Raw genomic sequence first — 18,429 nt, forward strand, 5'->3', positions numbered from 1 at the left:
AATTACTATAGTAAATTACCATAATTAATAAGTGAAAGTGAAAAAATATTGTGAATAAAATGTCATGTGATGCTAAAAAGAAGTGATATCCTATAAAATAGTTATATAAAAAATATGTTTCTACCTATATGTCACAATAATATATGTATGGTAAGTACATACACTGCTAATATAATATTGTAGTAAATAAGGAATAGTATTAGGGAAAAAATTCAAAAGAAATATACATTAATGAAAAAAGGACTGAAACTACTTATTAAAAACTACTGTATAACAGTTATGTGTATATAAAAACTCCTGCAGCTTACGCGTTATTGCTGTAGTAAATTACCATAAATAATAAATGAAAGTGAAAACATTTTTTATTTAATATGACCAAAATATGACATGTGATATTGTGATGCGAAAAAGAAGTGATATCCAAGAAAAAGTAACCATCAGGATGTCTAGTGAAAAATAATAATTATATTATCGTGACATATAGGTAGAAACATATTTATACGCGTGATAAGTACATACACTGTTAGTAATATTGTAGTAAATAAGGAATAAAACAAGGGAAAGAATCCATAAAATATACAAAGATATTATTCAATGAGAAAGGACAAACTACTTATTGAGATCTAATCTATAGAAAGGCACTGTAACTATTATACTCATTAAGCCTCCCGGAATGAGTGTGCCCACTTTGAAGATCCATTCTGTTTCTTTACGTAATAAGGTGGTATTCAGATCTCCTCCTCTAATGCCCATATAGTTTGTCAGTGTCGACATGCTGCAAGTCGACATTGTTTTTTTGATATGGATAACGTCATCAAAATATAGCAAAGCCGACAGGACATGTATAGGAGGAACGCGTAGCAGGCGGCAGCAGTTCCTACACGGCCGGGTGTGTTGCTGCCATTACTCTTCACTGTTTACTATAACGTCTGCCGCTGGCCTTTTAACCAACACTGATTACATGTATGGAAGTATCATCATCACCATTTATGGCATCAGGCAGTACGCAGGATAACGTCAGAGGAGGAACCAAGCCAGGCAATCAGAAAACCCGTAGCGGCCCGCAGGCCCGGATTGCTACTAATGGGTATTACTGTAACTGTGTATATTACAGCACTTGTAGCTGTTACTGTAACTGTGTATATTACAGCACTTATAGCTGTTACTGTAACTGTGTATTACAGCGCTTACAGCTGTTACTGTGTGTATATTACAGCACTTATAGCTGTGTATATTACAGCACTTATAGCTGTTACTGTAACTGTGTGTATTACAGCGCTTATAGCTGTTACTGTAACTGTGTATATTACAGCACTTATAGCTGTTACTGTAACTGTGTGTATTACAGCACTTATAGCTGTTACTGTAACTGTGTATTACAGCGCTTATAGCTGTTACTGTAACTGTGTGTATTACAGCGCTTATAGCTGTTACTGTAACTGTGTGTATTACAGCACTTATAGCTGTTACTGTAACTGTGTATATTACAGCACTTATAGCTGTTACTGTAACTGTGTATATATTACAGCGCTTATAGCTGTTACTGTAACTGTATATTACAGCGCTTATAGCTGTTACTGTGTGTATATTACAGCACTTATAGCTGTTACTGTAACTGTGTATTACAGCACTTATAGCTGTTACTGTAACTGTGTATATTACAGCACTTATAGCTGTTACTGTAACTGTGTATTACAGCGCTTATAGCTGTTACTGTGTGTATTACAGCGCTTATAGCTGTTACTGTAACTGTGTATTACAGCACTTATAGCTGTTACTGTAACTGTGTATATTACAGCACTTATAGCTGTTACTGTAACTGTGTATTACAGCACTTGTAGCTGTTACTGTAACTGTGTATATTACAGCACTTGTAGCTGTTACTGTAACTGTGTATATTACAGCACTTATAGCTGTTACTGTAACTGTATATTACAGCGCTTATAGCTGTTACTGTAACTGTGTATATTACAGCGCTTATAGCTGTTACTGTAACTGTGTATTACAGCACTTATAGCTGTTACTGTAACTGTGTATATATTACAGCACTTGTAGCTGTTACTGTAACTGTGTATATTACAGCGCTTATAGCTGTTACTGTAACTGTGTATATTACAGCGCTTATAGCTGTTACTGTAACTGTGTATATATTACAGCGCTTATAGCTGTTACTGTAACTGTGTATTACAGCGCTTATAGCTGTTACTGTAACTGTGTATATTACAGCGCTTATAGCTGTTACTGTAACTGTGTATATTACAGCGCTTATAGCTGTTACTGTAACTGTGTATATTACAGCGCTTATAGCTGTTACTGTTGGACATTACTCTCACACAAGTTATTGTCAAAATATACTGAACCAGCATCTACATCATTCTGTATAATTGCTCAGTAGCACTTCTCCTGTGTGTACGCTGGGTGTAACTGTCCCTATGCTGTATGTATAATTGCTCAGTAGCACTTCTCCTGTGTGTACGCTGGGTGTAACTGTCCCTATGCTGTATGTATAATTGCTCAGTAGCACTTCTCCTGTGTGTACGCTGGGTGTAACTGTTCCTATGCTGTATGTATAATTGCTCAGTAGCACTTCTCCTGTGTGTACGCTGGGTGTAACTGTCCCTATGCTGTATGTATAATTGCTCAGTAGCACTTCTCCTATGTGTATGCTGTGAGGAGTGAGGTTAGTATGTACCTCACACAGGGAATCACACAGGGGAAGCAGCAGGAAGCTGATGAATGATATCTGAGATTCTGATTTGATCACTGTGTCCCGATCCATGAAGGGGGTGACTGGGAGACCCTCCGCCTTCTCCCGGTCACTCTGCGGGAAGAATAAGAGAACAGCGTTTTGTCCCGTTTCCATTGTTGGAAGTAACTCTAATCCCCCCCCCCCAGTATGACCATCGCCTCAGCGCAGTGTAACCATCGCCTCAGCGCAGTGTAACCATCGCCTCACTTCATCTGCTCAGCAACCATTCCATGATGGGCTTGTGATGTATATCCGTAGTGTAAGGCAGTCATTGAACCCACAGGGGGGCTGAAGGACTCGGGCCCTGTGGTGGCTGTGTCACATTCAGAGCCCCCCCCATGTGGGTTCAGTGTCACATTCAGAGCCCCCCCCCTGTGGGTTCAGTGTCACATTCAGAGCCCCCCCCCCCCTGTGGGTTCAGTCAGTGTCACATTCAGAGCCCCCCTGTGGGTTCAGTGTCACATTCAGAGCCCCCCTGTGGGTTCAGTGTCACATTCAGAGCCCCCTCTGTGGGTTCAGTATCACATTCAGAGCCCCCCCTGTGGGTTCAGTCAGTGTTACATTCAGTGCCCCCCCCCCCCCCTGTGGGTTCAGTGTCACATTCAGAGCCCCCCCCCCCCCTGTGGGTTCAGTCAGTGTTACATTCAGTGCCCCCCCCCCCTGTGGGTTCAGTGTCACATTCAGAGCCCCCCCCCCCCCTGTGGGTTCAGTCAGTGTTACATTCAGTGCCCCCCTGTGAGTTCAGTCAGTGTCACATTCAGTGCCCCCCTGTGAGTTCAGTCAGTGTCACATTCAGAGCCCCCCTGTGGGTTCAGTGTCACATTCAGAGCCCCCCCCCCTGTGGGTTCAGTGTCACATTCAGAGCCCCCCCCCCCTGTGGGTTCAGTCAGTGTTACATTCAGTGCCCCCCTGTGAGTTCAGTCAGTGTCACATTCAGAGCCCCCCTGTGGGTTCAGTCAGTGTCACATTCAGAGCCCCCCTGTTGGTTCAGTCAGTGTCACATTCAGAGCCCCCCCCCCCTGTGGGTTCAGTGTCACATTCAGAGCCCCCCCCCCCCTGTGGGTTCAGTCAGTGTTACATTCAGTGCCCCCCTGTGAGTTCAGTCAGTGTCACATTCAGAGCCCCCCTGTGGGTTCAGTCAGTGTCACATTCAGAGCCCCCCTGTTGGTTCAGTCAGTGTCACATTCAGAGCCCCCCTGTTGGTTCAGTCAGTGTCACATTCAGAGCCCCCCTGTGGGTTTAGTCAGTGTCACATTCAGAGCCCCCCTGTGGATTTAGTCAGTGTCACATTCAGAGCCCCCTCTGTGGGTTCAGCGTCACATTCAGAGCCCCCTCTGTGGGTTCAGTCAGTGTCACATTCAGAGCCCCCTCTGTGGGTTCAGCGTCACAATCAGAGCCCCCCTGTGGGTTTAGTCAGTGTCACATTCAGAGCCCCCCTGTGGATTTAGTCAGTGTCACATTCAGAGCCCCCTCTGTGGGTTCAGCGTCACATTCAGAGCCCCCTCTGTGGGTTCAGCGTCACATTCAGAGCCCCCTCTGTGGGTTCAGTCAGTGTCACATTCAGAGCCCCCCTGTGGGTTTAGTCAGTGTCACATTCAGAGCCCCCCTGTGGATTTAGTCAGTGTCACATTCAGAGCCCCCTCTGTGGGTTCAGCGTCACATTCAGAGCCCCCTCTGTGGGTTCAGTCAGTGTCACATTCAGAGCCCCCCTGTGGGTTCAGCGTCACAATCAGAGCCCCCCTGTGGGTTTAGTCAGTGTCACATTCAGAGCCCCCCTGTGGATTTAGTCAGTGTCACATTCAGAGCCCCCTCTGTGGAAATCTTCCAGTAATACATGACTATAGCCCATGAGGAGACCAGGCGCCCCCCACACAGCAGGACAGCAGGAGTCAGTGAGGAGATGAGAGCCTGTGGTGGACCAGTCTGGTCACGTCATGGTGGTCAGTAGTAATGGGGCTACATCTGCAGCTGCTCTCACTCCATGACTGAGGCCGGAGGCTCCATGACTGAGGCCGGAGGCACTAAGGGGCTGATTCCCAGAATTGGGCAGAGGCTTTTTTTTCTTTTCTTTTTTGTTATTTTACATTTTCTTTTGGATTGCGGCACAGAGGGGGAGGGGGATATATAGCGCTGCAGGGGTGTGAGGTGCGAGGCTGCGGCTTCCTGTCATAGGAGAACGGTGCAGCCCACGGATCACATGTCCCCATAAGTCAGTCCTCACTGCAGCAGCTCTGAGTGGCGGATGGGACTCAGCGGGCCAATGTGGTAAGGAGGGCAGTGCTGGGGGGCACACTGGTGGGTGGAGCCATGTACCATGCCCCCTGTACTGGGGAACATTACTGCTTTCTCTTGCATCAATGGATGGTCAATGGCCATCCAAGTTATCAGTGCCAGCGCACCCCTCACAATGGGTATATGAGCACAATGGGTATGTCCCACAGTGCCTCTATATGGTGCTCAGCGACTAACCCTAAATACATATATAACAAATAAAATTAATGGGATATCCCCCTTATAAATAGCCTTCTTGGGGGCTACCCTGAAATATTGGGTGCACAGCTATGCAAATGGGACACACAAGCAGCTTCTGCTGATTAAATTACTACATTCAACATGTCTATATTCTGTGTGTGACTGCGGGTGTATCTGTATGTGTAATGCTACGTTACAATGTCACAGCAGCTGCAGCATGTCTATATTCTGTGTGTGTGACTGCGGCTGTATCTGTATGTGTAATGCTACGTTACAGTGTCACAGCGGCTGCAGCATGTCTATATTCTGTGTGTGACTGCGGGTGTATCTGTATGTGTAATGCTACGTTACAATGTCACAGCGGCTGCAGCATGTCTATATTCTGTGTGTGTGACTGCGGCTGTATCTGTATGTGTAATGCTACGTTACAGTGTCACAGCGGCTGCAGCATGTCTATATTCTGTGTGTGACTGCGGGTGTATCTGTATGTGTAATGCTACGTTACAATGTCACAGCGGCTGCAGCATGTCTATATTCTGTGTGTGTGACTGCGGCTGTATCTGTATGTGTAATGCTACGTTACAGTGTCACAGCGGCTGCAGCATGCCTATATTCTGTGACACTGTAACGTAGCATTACACATACAGATACACCCGCAGTCACACACAGAATATAGACATGCTGCAGCTGCTGTGACACTAACGTAGCATTACACATACAGATACACCCGCAGTCACACACAGAATATAGGCATGCTGCAGCGGCTGTGACACTGTAACGTAGCATTACACATACAGATACACCCGCAGTCACACACTGTATGTACCAGACTTAGGTGGGACAGTCCCGCTATTTCGGGTGCACTATCTCACAGATGCCGCACTTGTAACCATGGTGTCTAAACTCTGTCAGAGAGCCTGGGCCAGCCCAGCTGTAACTCTCACGGGCACGCAGCAAAGCCACGCCCATCTTTCAGGCCCAGCAGGTACATTGGCAGCTTAGGTTGGTGAGCGGAGCAGGAGATCAGTTCTACGTTTATTGTTTAGCATTATGTGACTTTTATACTAATTTGCTTTCTAGGCACTAAGATGATTGTTTCTACATTTCATCGTTAGATACGTAATGTTCAGATCTATTTTATCCATTAATAAAACAATTGTTGTTAGACTATAAAGTATATCGGGAGCACAGAACAAAGGATCGGCCCAACCTGCTGGAAATATTCCTCCATTAACGCATCTGCCCAGATTTCTGCCTGTGCCGCGGGACGAGCCTTGTTAGAGATGTCACATAATTTAATGAGGGCTTTCTTCACCTGCCAAACACACAGCCTGAATGTGAGCAGTGTATACAGGAGAGCAGGGGTCATACGGGATAGTAGCTGGGGTCAGGGGTCACATTTATAGGCACAGGTCAGGGGTCACATTTATAGGTACAGGTCATTTTATTCATTGCTCATTCTCACCAAGGTCACATGTCCTTTATTAGCAGAACTGAAGCATTGGAGACCTCGCAGTGATTGTAGGACGCTGCTGTGATGGATCATATCTGTGGCCAAGATTAACTCAGCAATTCCCTAGGAGCAGAAATAGACATTACTCCACACACTGAATCAGAGAAACTCTGGGGTCCCATGAAATATCCATATTTACCTCTAGTATCTCTCTGGCCTCCTCTGGATCCGTACGGCTGAATATATTACTCTGCGGATGGCGCAGGATCTGCATGGCGATTGCGCAGTGATGGTTCTCTAGCGGTGACTTGTTCTGGTATCGGCGAGCTAATTCTGTGCGAGCATTAACCTGGTAACTGAGCACAGATTACATGACAAACACCCCCCATGTTCTTCAATGGGAGGTTACCAGCTTCCATCTTTAATGGACAATAACCTCACTTTTACCTCTTTATACAATTTACCTGCACTTTGTGCTTCCTCCTTCTCTTTCCTAGAGACTTGGAGCAGAGAATAGCAGGGCCAACGCTTGTGTATACTGCACCGGTGTGGGGGAATGTGGTGTGTATAGTGTACAGGTGTGGGGGAGTGTGGGGGTAGTGTACAGGTGTGGGGGAGTGTGGTGTGTGGGGGTAGTGTACAGGTGTGGGCGAATGTAGTGTGTATAGTGTACAGGTGTGGGCGAATGTAGTGTGTATAGTGTACAGGTGTGGGCGAATGTAGTGTGTATAGTGTACAGGTGTGGGCGAATGTAGTGTGTATAGTGTACAGGTGTGGGCGAATGTAGTGTGTATAGTGTACAGGTGTGGGCGAATGTAGTGTGTATAGTGTACAGGTGTGGGTGAATGTAGTGTGTATAGTGTACAGGTGTGGGGGAATGTGGTGTGTATAGTGTACAGGTGTGGGGGAGTGTGGTGTGTGGGGGTAGTGTACAGGTGTGGGCGAATGTAGTGTGTATAGTGTACAGGTGTGGGCGAATGTAGTGTGTATAGTGTACAGGTGTGGGCGAATGTAGTGTGTATAGTGTACAGGTGTGGGCGAATGTAGTGTGTATAGTGTACAGGTGTGGGCGAGTGTGGTGTGTGGGGGTAGTGTACAGGTGTGGGGGAATGTGGTGTGTATAGTGTACAGGTGTGGGGGAGTGTGGGGGTAGTGTACAGGTGTGGGGGAGTGTGGTGTGGGGGTAGTGTACAGGTGTGGGCGAATGTAGTGTGTATAGTGTACAGGTGTGGGCGAATGTAGTGTGTATAGTGTACAGGTGTGGGCGAATGTAGTGTGTATAGTGTAGAGGTGTGGGCGAATGTAGTGTGTATAGTGTACAGGTGTGGGCGAATGTAGTGTGTATAGTGTACAGGTGTGGGCGAATGTAGTGTGTATAGTGTACAGGTGTGGGCGAATGTAGTGTGTATAGTGTACAGGTGTGGGCGAATGTAGTGTGTATAGTGTACAGGTGTGGGCGAATGTAGTGTGTATAGTGTACAGGTGTGGGCGAATGTGGTGTGTATAGTGTACAGGTGTGGGCGAATGTAGTGTGTATAGTGTACAGGTGTGGGCGAATGTAGTGTGTATAGTGTACAGGTGTGGGCGAATGTAGTGTGTGGGGGTAGTGTACAGGTGTGGGGGAATGTGGTGTGTATAGTGTACAGGTGTGGGGGAATGTAGTGTGTGGGTGTAGTGTACAGGTGTGGGGGAATGTAGTGTGGGTGTAGTGTACAGGTGTGGGGGAATGTAGTGTGTGGGTGTAGTGTACAGGTGTGGGGGAATGTGGTGTGGGTGTAGTGTACAGGTGTGGGGGAATGTGGTGTACAGGTGTGTGGGTGTAGTGTACAGGTGTGGGGGAGTGTGGTGTGTGGGTGTAGTGTACAGGTGTGGAGGAATAGAATGCCACAAATTCCAAAGCCCTAGATAGTGTTACAGATATGAGGCACAATGTAATATACATAAGTATAAAATAAAGCATAATAACACATACATTATAGGCCTCAGTAAGACCTAGCGCTGAGTACAGTACAGATTCCTAGTGTGCGAGTGAACATAGGGCAGGAGATGCACTATAAGACATGACATCAGATTCATCTAGGTAGATGGACATGTGAGAGGACTCTATCCCCGAGAGCTTAGAATCCAGAGGGAGGAGCAGTGAGAGACAGTAGGTACAAAGGGAGATGTACCAAGCTTTGGAGCTAGATGAAGTAGAGAAGCCACCAATCAGCTTCTGTCATGTATCTAGCACAGTCTTCATATGACTATTAGAGGCTGATTGGTGGCGTTATACATCTCCCCCCACAGTGACATGCCTGGATGTGATAGTACAGGCCGGGTATATAGGAGAGGCCGGGTATATAGGAGAGGCACGGAGAGTTACATTCCCTGGGAGCAGTTCTAGGTTGAGTGATGGGTAGTGAGAGAGAAGTCTTACACACGGGAGCGGAATGTGGCTGTACGAGAGGGGGCACATCTGGCTGTGTGAGGGGGCGCGTGTGACAGAGGGGCACGCATGTGTGAGGCTGTGAGAGGGGGCACGTGTGACAGAGGGGCATGTGTGAGGCTGTGAGAGGGGGCACGTGTGACAGAGGGGCACGCATGTGTGAGGCTGTGAGAGGGGGCACGTGTGACAGAGGGGCATGTGTGAGGCTGTGTGAGGGGGCGCGTGTGACAGAGGGGCATGTGTGACAGAGGGGCACGCATGTGTGAGGCTGTGAGAGGGGGCACGTGTGGCTGTGTGAGGGGGCACGTGTGACAGGGGCACGCATGTGTGAGGCTGTTAGAGGGGGCACGTGTGGCTGTACGAGAGGGGGCGCATGTGGCTGTGACGGGGTGCGTGTGGCTGTACGAGAGAGTGCGTGTGTGAGGCTGTGAGACGGGGCGCGTGTGACAGAGGGGCCGCATGTGTGAGGCTGTGAGAGGGGGCACGTGTGGCTGTACGAGAGGGGGCGCATGTGGCTGTGACTAGGTGTGTGTGGCTGTACGAGAGGGGGCGTGTGTGGCAGAGGGGCATGTGTGAGGCTGTGAGACGGGGCGCGTGTGACAGAGGGGGCGTGTGTGGCTGTACGAGAGGGGGCGCGTGTGACAAGGACGTGTGTGGCTGTACGAGAGGGGGCGCGTGTGGCTGTACGAGAGGGGGCGCGTGTGGCTGTACGAGAGGGGGCGCGTGTGACAAGGACATGTGTGTGGCTGTACGAGAGGGGGCGCGTGTGACGGGCATGTGTGAGGCTGTGAGAGGGGCACGTGTGACAGGGACATGTGTGTGGCTGTACGAGAGGGCGCGCGTGTGGCTGTACGAGAGGGCGCGCGTGTGGCTGTGACGGGGCGCGTGTGACGGGCACGCATGTGTGAGGGGGTACGTCTGGCTGTACGAGGGGGCGCGTGTGACAGGGACTTGTGTGAGGTTGTGAGAGGGGCAAGTGTGGCTGTATGAGAGGGGGCACGTGTGACGGACATGTGTGAGGCTGTGAGAGGGGCGCGTGTGGCTGTGCGAGGGGGGGGGCACGTGTGGCTGTGTGAGGAGGGGGCACGTGTGACAGGGACATGTGAGAGGGGCGCGTGTGGCTGAATGTCAGAAGCAAAGGTCAGAGGTAGTTTACAGGTTAAAAAAAAAAAATCTTAAACCTTCACTTACTTTGGACAATATAAAATCAGCCACACCTTTTACAGAGGATAGACTTCTGGGCAATCCCAAGCATATGGCTGCAGGGTATATACACTGTTACATGGACATACAACCCAACATAAGAAAGTGGCCACAAACATGCAGAACAACTCACGTGTTATTGAGTCCAGGATGATCAAGGTCATGACAGAGAGAGCCCACTATCAGGGTGACCATATCTACTGATGACAAGCAGCTCTGAAAGGAGAGTGGGTATGGTTAGTGGTTAATAATGGTGCCCCAGACCTGAGTAACCAGGGCCTATGTAGCTATACGCTGGCAGACAGAGGCCACCATCAGGGTGACCATATCTACTGATGACCAGCAGCTCTGAAAGGAGAGTGGGTATGGTTAGTGGTTAATAATGGTGCCCCAGACCTGAGTAACCAGGGCCTATGTAGCTATACGCTGGCAGACAGAGGCCACCATCAGGGTGACCATATCTACTGATGACCAGCAGCTCTGAAAGGAGAGTGGGTATGGTTAGTGGTTAATAATGGTGCCCCAGACCTGAGTAACCAGGGCCTATGTAGCTATACGCTGGCAGACAGAGGCCACCATCAGGGTGACCATATCTACTGATGACCAGCAGCTCTGAAAGGAGAGTGGGTATGGTTAGTGGTTAATAATGGTGCCCCAGACCTGAGTAACCAGGGCCTATGTAGCTATACGCTGGCAGAGAGAGCCCACCATCAGGGTGACCATATCTACCGATGCCAAGCAGCTCTGAAAGGAGAGTGGGTATGGTTAGTGGTTACTAATGGTGCCCAAGACCTGAGTAACCAGGGCCTATGTAGCCGGTGTTGGACTCGCTGATAGGTTTATCCTGGGCGTCTTACAGTATAAGGGATATTGTCAGATGAGCGTTACACTGGTAGGACTGGTACCTGCAGGTTGCACAGGGACAGGACGCTGTACATCATCTGGGTGACGCAGAAAGCGTGTCTGAAGTTGTGGAAAGGATTCATTCTATAGTGATTCTGAAGACAACTCTAGAAATGAGAAACACAACAATGAAATCGCCTTTATATACTTTGCCCCCATTTAGTAACGAGGTTTTTTTTTTTAAGATCTTTTTATTTGTCAAAATGTGAGAGAAATATACAAAACGGAAAGAAACAGAAACATCCTGAATCTTCAAAAACCAGGAAAAAAAGACAATCGAATGTTACAGTTTTCAAACCACGTTCTATGTTATATATTTTTGTCCTTCTTTCCTTCCAATTATTAAACATATAAAAATATGTGATACAATAAACTTAAAACCTAAAGTAGTAACGATTATTGATCGTGTGAAACACCAGGGTATTGGTTATGGGAGCCAAAAAAAAAAACCTCCAGTTATCGTGAAAAATATATCAAATTATAACTGAGTCATGTAAACATAATCAAAAAATTAATAAGAAAACTGCAACAACTTGTCAGAGACATTAATAGACAAGAATTAAAGACGAAGAGGATTAAGAGGGGAGAAAAGTTGAGAGCGAAAGGAAGCGAGCCGTGAAAAGGAAAAAATAAATAACTGAATATAGAAATGAATGGGAAGGGAGTGGGACAACATAAGAGAAAAAAAATCAATAAATATATATATTTGTATTAGATTAACATCAGCGTAGAGAATAAATGTTTAAGATAGACCAGGAAGGATCGCATTGTTAAACCTGTACCACGTGGACCAAATTTTGTGAAACTTGTCCACAGTATTATTTTGAAGGCTAGTGATATACTCCATTTTGGACACAAACCAAACACGACTGAGGAGCGCCTGTGAGTTGGAGAAGGACTTTTCCAGGTCCTAGCGATCTGGTATTGGGCCGCACAGACATAATCATTTTATTGTCAAATTTGGATAGCTGGCAGACCGGGGCACATAGGAGCAACGAGGCTGGGGAAAGGGGGGGGCATAGCGGGATTATAGAGGACAGAAGTGATTGAACAAGTGACCAAAAAGGAACGTTATTAGGGCACGTCCACCAGAAAGGAGCCTTCTTGACCGCAGTTTCGCCAACACATATTGGAGGTAGCACGATGTATTTGGTTAAGACGTTCCGGCACAAGATACCATCGTGTGTACACTTTATATGAGTTCTTCTTAATGGAAGCACTGATAGAGCATTTTGATATATTGAGGCGGATGACCTCCCAAGTTTCTTCCCCCAGAGAGATACCTAGGTCCAGTTCCCAAGAAAGTTCATGGGCCGCCAGAGGTGAGTGTTCCTGGATGAGGATAGTGTGATAGATAGGAGAGATGAGACTTTTATCAGTAGCATTGTAAATACAGTGGTGTTCCATCGCCGTGGGGTTGCATTGAGAATGAGAAGGTGGAAGAGATGAGGTAACAAAGTTACGGAGTTGAAGATATTGATAAAAACAGGTTTGCGGGAGTGAATATTTCTCGCGGATGTCAGCGAATGTTTGCGGAGCAAAATTACCTATGATGTGACGGAAACGGGTAAAGCCAATCTGTGACCAGGTAGCCATATGGGGTGAATTGCCTGGTGGAAAAGAGGGATGGTTCCATAGGGGGGTTTGAGGCGAGGGGTAGGTAGACAGAGCAAATTTAGAAGAGAGAGAGTCCCAGGTAGACAAAGTAAGAACGACTGAGGGGGCAGAGAGCTGAGGGGGGGGCCTATGTTTGCATAGAAGCCAGGGGAGATTGGAAACGGATGTGACTTTGCAGAGTTCAGATTCGAGGTCGACCCATCGTTTGGTACCTTTGGGGTAGTGCCAAGCTGCCAGTTGGCTGAGCCTGGAGGCCTGGTAATATTTAGATATTGATGAAAGGCCAAGACCTCCTGTTACTGATCTTTTAAAAAGGATCTCCCTGCGAAGACGTGGTCTTCTGTTGTTCCAAATGAACTTACCGTAGATCGTTTGAAGAGAAGAGAGAACACGGGGGGGTACAGGGACAGGAAGGGTCTGTAAAAGGTATAATAGTTTGGGAAGGACATTCATTTTTATTGCATTTATGCGTCCTATCCAGGAGATAAAGAGTACGCCAACGAGAAATATCTTGCTCGATTGCACGGAATAAGGGGGGATAATTTGCTTTGTACAGACTGTAATAAGATTTTGTGAGATGGATTCCAAGGCGAAAGTGAAATTAAGACGAAGGAGGTCCAGAGATGCACTTGGGATATGGATGGGCAGGGCTTCAGATTTATCATGATTTATTTTGTAGCCAGACAAGTGGACATATAAAGATAGTTCCTGGAAGAGATTTGGGAGAGAAATCAGGGGATTGGTGAGGGTAAGGAGGACATCATCGGAAAAAAGAGAGAGTTTGTATGAGGAATTGCCTATAGAGATACCAGAGATATCAATATTCTCTCAAATCCTGCAGGCTAGGGGTTCTATTATCAGAGCATAGATAAGTGGGGAGAGTGGGCATCCCTGCCTGGTACCATTTGAGATAGGGAAAGGGTCTGATAGAAGGCCTCCTGCCAAAACAAGTGGAAGGGTTGAAGTATAGAGCTTTAATGGCTTGAAGGAAATTGCCCTTGAAGCCGAAACCAAGCAGAGTATCAGTCATAAAAGGCCAAGAGATCCTATCAAAGGCCTTCTCGGCGTCAAGGGCAAGAAGTAGAGAGGGGAGCTTAAGGGTATTGATGTGGTGGATTAAGTCTACTGTTCTTCTAGTATTGTCAAGTGCTTGGTGGGTAGGCACAAAGCCCACCTGATCTGGGTGGATGAGAGAAGGAAGGATAGGATTTAATCTGTTTGCTAGTATTTTAGCAAAAAGTTTGAGGTCAGTGTTTAAAAGAGATATTGGACGGTAATTAGTCACAAGTTGGGGACCCTTACCTGGCTTTGGGATGACCGTGATTTTAGCTCTAGTGGTATCTGGAGGAAAGAAGCTGCCCTCAAAGACTTGATTAAAGGAGGTCGTGAGGTAGGGAGTGAGAGAACCTTGAAAGGCCTTGTAATATGAAAAGGGGAGTCTGTCTGGACCCGGTGCCTTTGAGGGTTTCTGGGTTTTAAGGGCATTAATGAATTTTTCAGTAATGGGAAGACTAAGATCTGCAGCAGTTACAGAATCAATCTGAGGTAGGGCACAAGAGGAAAGATATTCAGAAGTAGGAATAGACTGAGCAGGTTGGGGAGAGTCACAATTTTTGAGATTGTAGAGGTGAGAATAAAAGTCCTTAAAAATAGAGTTGATTTTAAGGGGGTTATATTGGAGAGAGCCCGAGAGATCCTTAAGTGCCGGAATTGCTAAAAAGAGATTTGCCTTCAGGCGGTTGGCTGGCAATGTGTCTGCTTTATTGCTTTTTTCATAAAAGCGCTGGTTTAACCTGAGGGATTTCTCAATCTCAGAGATAAGAGCGTTAAGTGCAGATTTCGCTACAACCAATTGTCTGTAAATGGGATCCGTAGGGGTAAGTTTGTGAAGAGATTCCAACTGCTGGACCTGTTCCGTAAGGGACTTGAGGAGTAGTTTATGTTTCTTATTCCTGTGTGAGGCATAGCTGATGATATGACCCCGGAGGACGCATTTATGAGCTTCCCAGATGATTGGAGAACAGCCAGAGTCAGGCACATTAAGGGAGAAATAGTCCTCCAAGATATCTGTGATCTTTGCTCGGAAGTGAGGAATTTGTAATAGCATCTCATTGAGTCTCCAAGGGGGCTGAGCGACCGGGGTGTCTAAGAGGTCGAAAGAAGAGGCGACAATTGAGTGGTCGGACCAAGAATTTGAGACAATCTCAGAGTTAGTGAGGTGTTTAGAGACTAATAGACTACAGAGGATTAAATCGATTCTTGAGTATGAACGGTGAGGAGCGGAAAGAAAGGTGTAGTCTCTAAAGGAGGGGTTGAGAGAGCGCCATGTATCCGAGATTCCTGCTTCTATAATATGTTTAGCAAGAGATCTGGATAGAGGGCATACCCGGGGACGGGCCTGGGGAGAGGATTTATCTATAGTAGGGTCCAGAACACAGTTAAAATCTCCGACGAGAAACAAATAGCCAATACGTCGCTTATGCAATGAGCTAAAAAAGGACTTAAAAAAGCGCTGGTGACCTACATTAGGAGCATAGACATTAGCAATAGTGACATCTATATGTCCCAATCTACCAGTTAAGATAATATAATGACCGTCGGAATCAGTGTAGACAGAGTTTTGTATGAAGGGCAGTTTATTGTTAATTAGGATCGCAACTCCATTGTGTTTGGTCATGCTGGAGGAGTAGAATACATTGGAGAATTGTTTAGAGAGCAAGGACGGATGATCAGGGGTTCGGAAGTGGGTTTCTTGCACGAGAACAATGTCGGCCCTAAGACTACGAATGGTGCGGAACAAATGCGAACGTTTCTGGGGGGTATTGAGACCTCGAGCATTCATGGAAGCAATAGTGAAAGGCATGATGGGGGAAAAAAAAAAGGAAAATCAGGTAAAGATTTAATGTGCAAGAAAAATATAAATGAAACAGAATCCACGGCTCGCCAAGGAGAAGAAAATGAATTGAAAAAGAGGAAAAAAAATGGGACCAAAAAGAAAAGAAAAAGGAGGAGCTGGGGCTGAGTACGTAAACCCAACCAAAAATGTGGGGAGAAGTACACAGAGACTAGGTGGAGGCAAAAATAGCCTGAAGCACCTCTAGGGAAAAAATAAAATAAAAATAAATAAATAATAATTTACTTAGAAAAAATAATTTAAATCCTTATGGTTTATATAGTTAGGGAGAAAGATGTTTGAGGGACTGCAATGTCCCCTGGGTGCTGAGGGGGGAGAAAGGGAAAAGTAATAATAAAAAGGAGGCGGGGCGGGTGGAGAAAATATAACAAAGTGGTATAGATGGAGGACAGTGAAAACATATTAATTGGAGCAGCCTAGATCAGTAATGCCTAATAATATCATAAACCATAAATAATAAAATACTAAATATTGCATAGACATGGAATATTATAAAAATAGAACAGTGAAAGCATAAACAAAACATTGACCCAGGAGCAAATCCGAATATATCAGTTACAAGTAATAAAATAGAGAGGAAGAAGAAAAAAAGTGGATGGGAGGGGGGGGGGCTAGGGAAACAAAATGAGAAACAGAGCAGAAAATTACATAATCGGTAATTGAATTGGAACGCACTAGACTAGATATCTAATAATATTGTAAACCAAAGACTTAGATATTAAATTACCAGTTCCTTGGAAGAGCTACAGAAACATAAAACAATTAACAAAAACAGCGAAGTCATAATCAGAGTATAGTCTCGTGGAGGGAGATCACTCACGAATCAGGAGAATCGTTCTCAGGAGGGGGACCAGATTCCTCTAGATGGGCTAATAAGTCCTTGCACTCTCGAAGATCTCGGATCAGGACCGATTTGCCATTCAGGTCAACAATGAGCTTGAAAGGGAAACCCCAGCAATACCGGATATTTCTGTTACGTAGTGCTCTGGTTAATTCCCGAAAAACTCTCAGTTTGGCAATCGTCACGGGTCAAAGATCTTGGTAGAACTGGAGATTAACAGCAATGAAGAGAATATGGGGCTTACCCCGAGTTGGAGCCAGAACAAGTTCCTTATCCTTGTAACTAAATAAGCACATAATCACATCTCGGGGAGGGTAGTTATCTCTTGGTTTGGGCCGGAGAGCGCGATGAGCCCTTTCCAAGGGTATTCTTCGTTCTCCAAGATCCGGAATCAGAAAGGAAAAGAGATTGTGAAGATAAGGTTCCAGGGCTTCCAGGTTTACTGATTCTGGAATGTTTCGTATGCGGATGTTATTCCTGCGCTCCCTGTTTTCTAAGTCTTCGTTCTTTGTGCGGAGGTCTGAGAGTTCAGTTATAATGTGATCTAGATCCCTGCCAGTTTCATTGAGAGCTTTTTGAAAACTGTCCTGACGAGATTCTATTTTGGTGGTTCTTGTGGCTAGAGATGAGTTAAAAAGAAGAGAAGGGGCTGAAACCCCTATATAAAGAAATCCCAAGTAAGGAAACATACACACAGCCCTGACGAAGCCCGCAGTCGATTGGACGGGCGAAACGTGTAGGCCACGCCCCCTGCACGAAGCGCTACCCGGAAGAGGGAACCCGGCGGTGACACAGACGTGCACGCACACCGCCGGCAACCACTCCTCTACAACGGCTGAAGATTTCCATCGGTTCGGCTGTCACGTCACGAGACCACCGCAGGACGGGTCTCCAACATCTTCAACAGGACCCGGGAAGCTACCGCACGGAGACAAGACACGGCACACAAGTAAAGACTGCCATCACTGTTTTTTTTACAAGACACGGAGGTAGGAGGTGCATGCACCGAACAACGTTTTTTAACAGACTTTGGGGAATCAAACATTCCATGTTTCCACTCAGCAAGGATTCATGAGACTTTATTCAGGTTGGGACTCTACCATCCCTAACATTTTTATTCAAATGCACCCCATGTACTTTACATGTTTGCTGAGATCAGCTTGAACTACTCATTTACCATTAACCCATGCTGATCAATGTATTTAATGCACATTGCACCAATTAAATATTTTGTGTTAACATTTTGTTTTAATACTGTTATCCCCATCAAGGGTGTTAACACACCATTGACATTATAGGGATTTGTTGGTTTAGCTTAATATCCAATTCTTATTGAACGTTAGCATTTTCTATATGCTTAATCTTAATGCATCTTATTCACAATTTTAATCTTTTCTAATATACAATTTTTTATTACCCTTTCACACACGACCCAATAAATATCTTCCATTCTATTTGCGCCCTTTTCGGTCTACATTATTCAGAAAGTATAGTCCTAGTCTGCCTCACAAAAGCTATATCCCTCCTACCGATCAGCTCACTGCTGCTGACACCTATACTTCTATCTGTATCTAAAAGTATATTGTTAGGAATATATATATGTATATATATATTATTCTTACAGTATATTGCCCTTTACATGAGGGCCATAGTGCCTATGGGCTCTATTTATTAACATTATTTTTACTAAAATAAAGTGATAAATGCTGCTTTGTGTTGTCACACCCTTTTCACATTATTTTAGTATCACCTGTAGTTACTATAGGGCAATTGGAGTAGAATTAGTAATTAGGAAGAATTAGGAAGCCCTGTGATAATAACGCCACCTGGAGGTGGCGTTATCCAGGGT

The 18,429-nt window shown here is 45.9% G+C and overlaps 1 protein-coding gene across 3 annotated transcripts in view; it reads right to left on the reverse strand.

Annotated features, from left to right (window-relative positions):
* PDE9A (phosphodiesterase 9A) overlaps positions 1 to 18,429 on the reverse strand; it is a 186,159-nt gene that overhangs the window by 6,021 nt on the left and 161,709 nt on the right. For 2 of the 3 annotated variants that reach the window (XM_088463370.1, XM_088463368.1), the window contains exons 5-10: positions 11,211 to 11,315; positions 10,439 to 10,521; positions 6,874 to 7,030; positions 6,687 to 6,797; positions 6,432 to 6,536; positions 2,693 to 2,821 (exon numbers count right to left, since the gene is read on the reverse strand). In XM_088463370.1, coding sequence (XP_088319496.1) covers positions 2,693 to 2,821; positions 6,432 to 6,536; positions 6,687 to 6,797; positions 6,874 to 7,030; positions 10,439 to 10,521; positions 11,211 to 11,315 — 690 coding nt within the window. The remainder of the gene's footprint in view (positions 1 to 2,692; positions 2,822 to 6,431; positions 6,537 to 6,686; positions 6,798 to 6,873; positions 7,031 to 10,438; positions 10,522 to 11,210; positions 11,316 to 18,429) is intronic. The other variant, XM_088463369.1, reaches the window with a different exon arrangement.

This window comes from Taudactylus pleione, unplaced genomic scaffold, assembly GCF_031769625.1.
Source record: "Taudactylus pleione unplaced genomic scaffold, aTauple2 ptg001351l, whole genome shotgun sequence".
Classification (NCBI taxonomy): domain Eukaryota; kingdom Metazoa; phylum Chordata; class Amphibia; order Anura; family Myobatrachidae; genus Taudactylus; species Taudactylus pleione.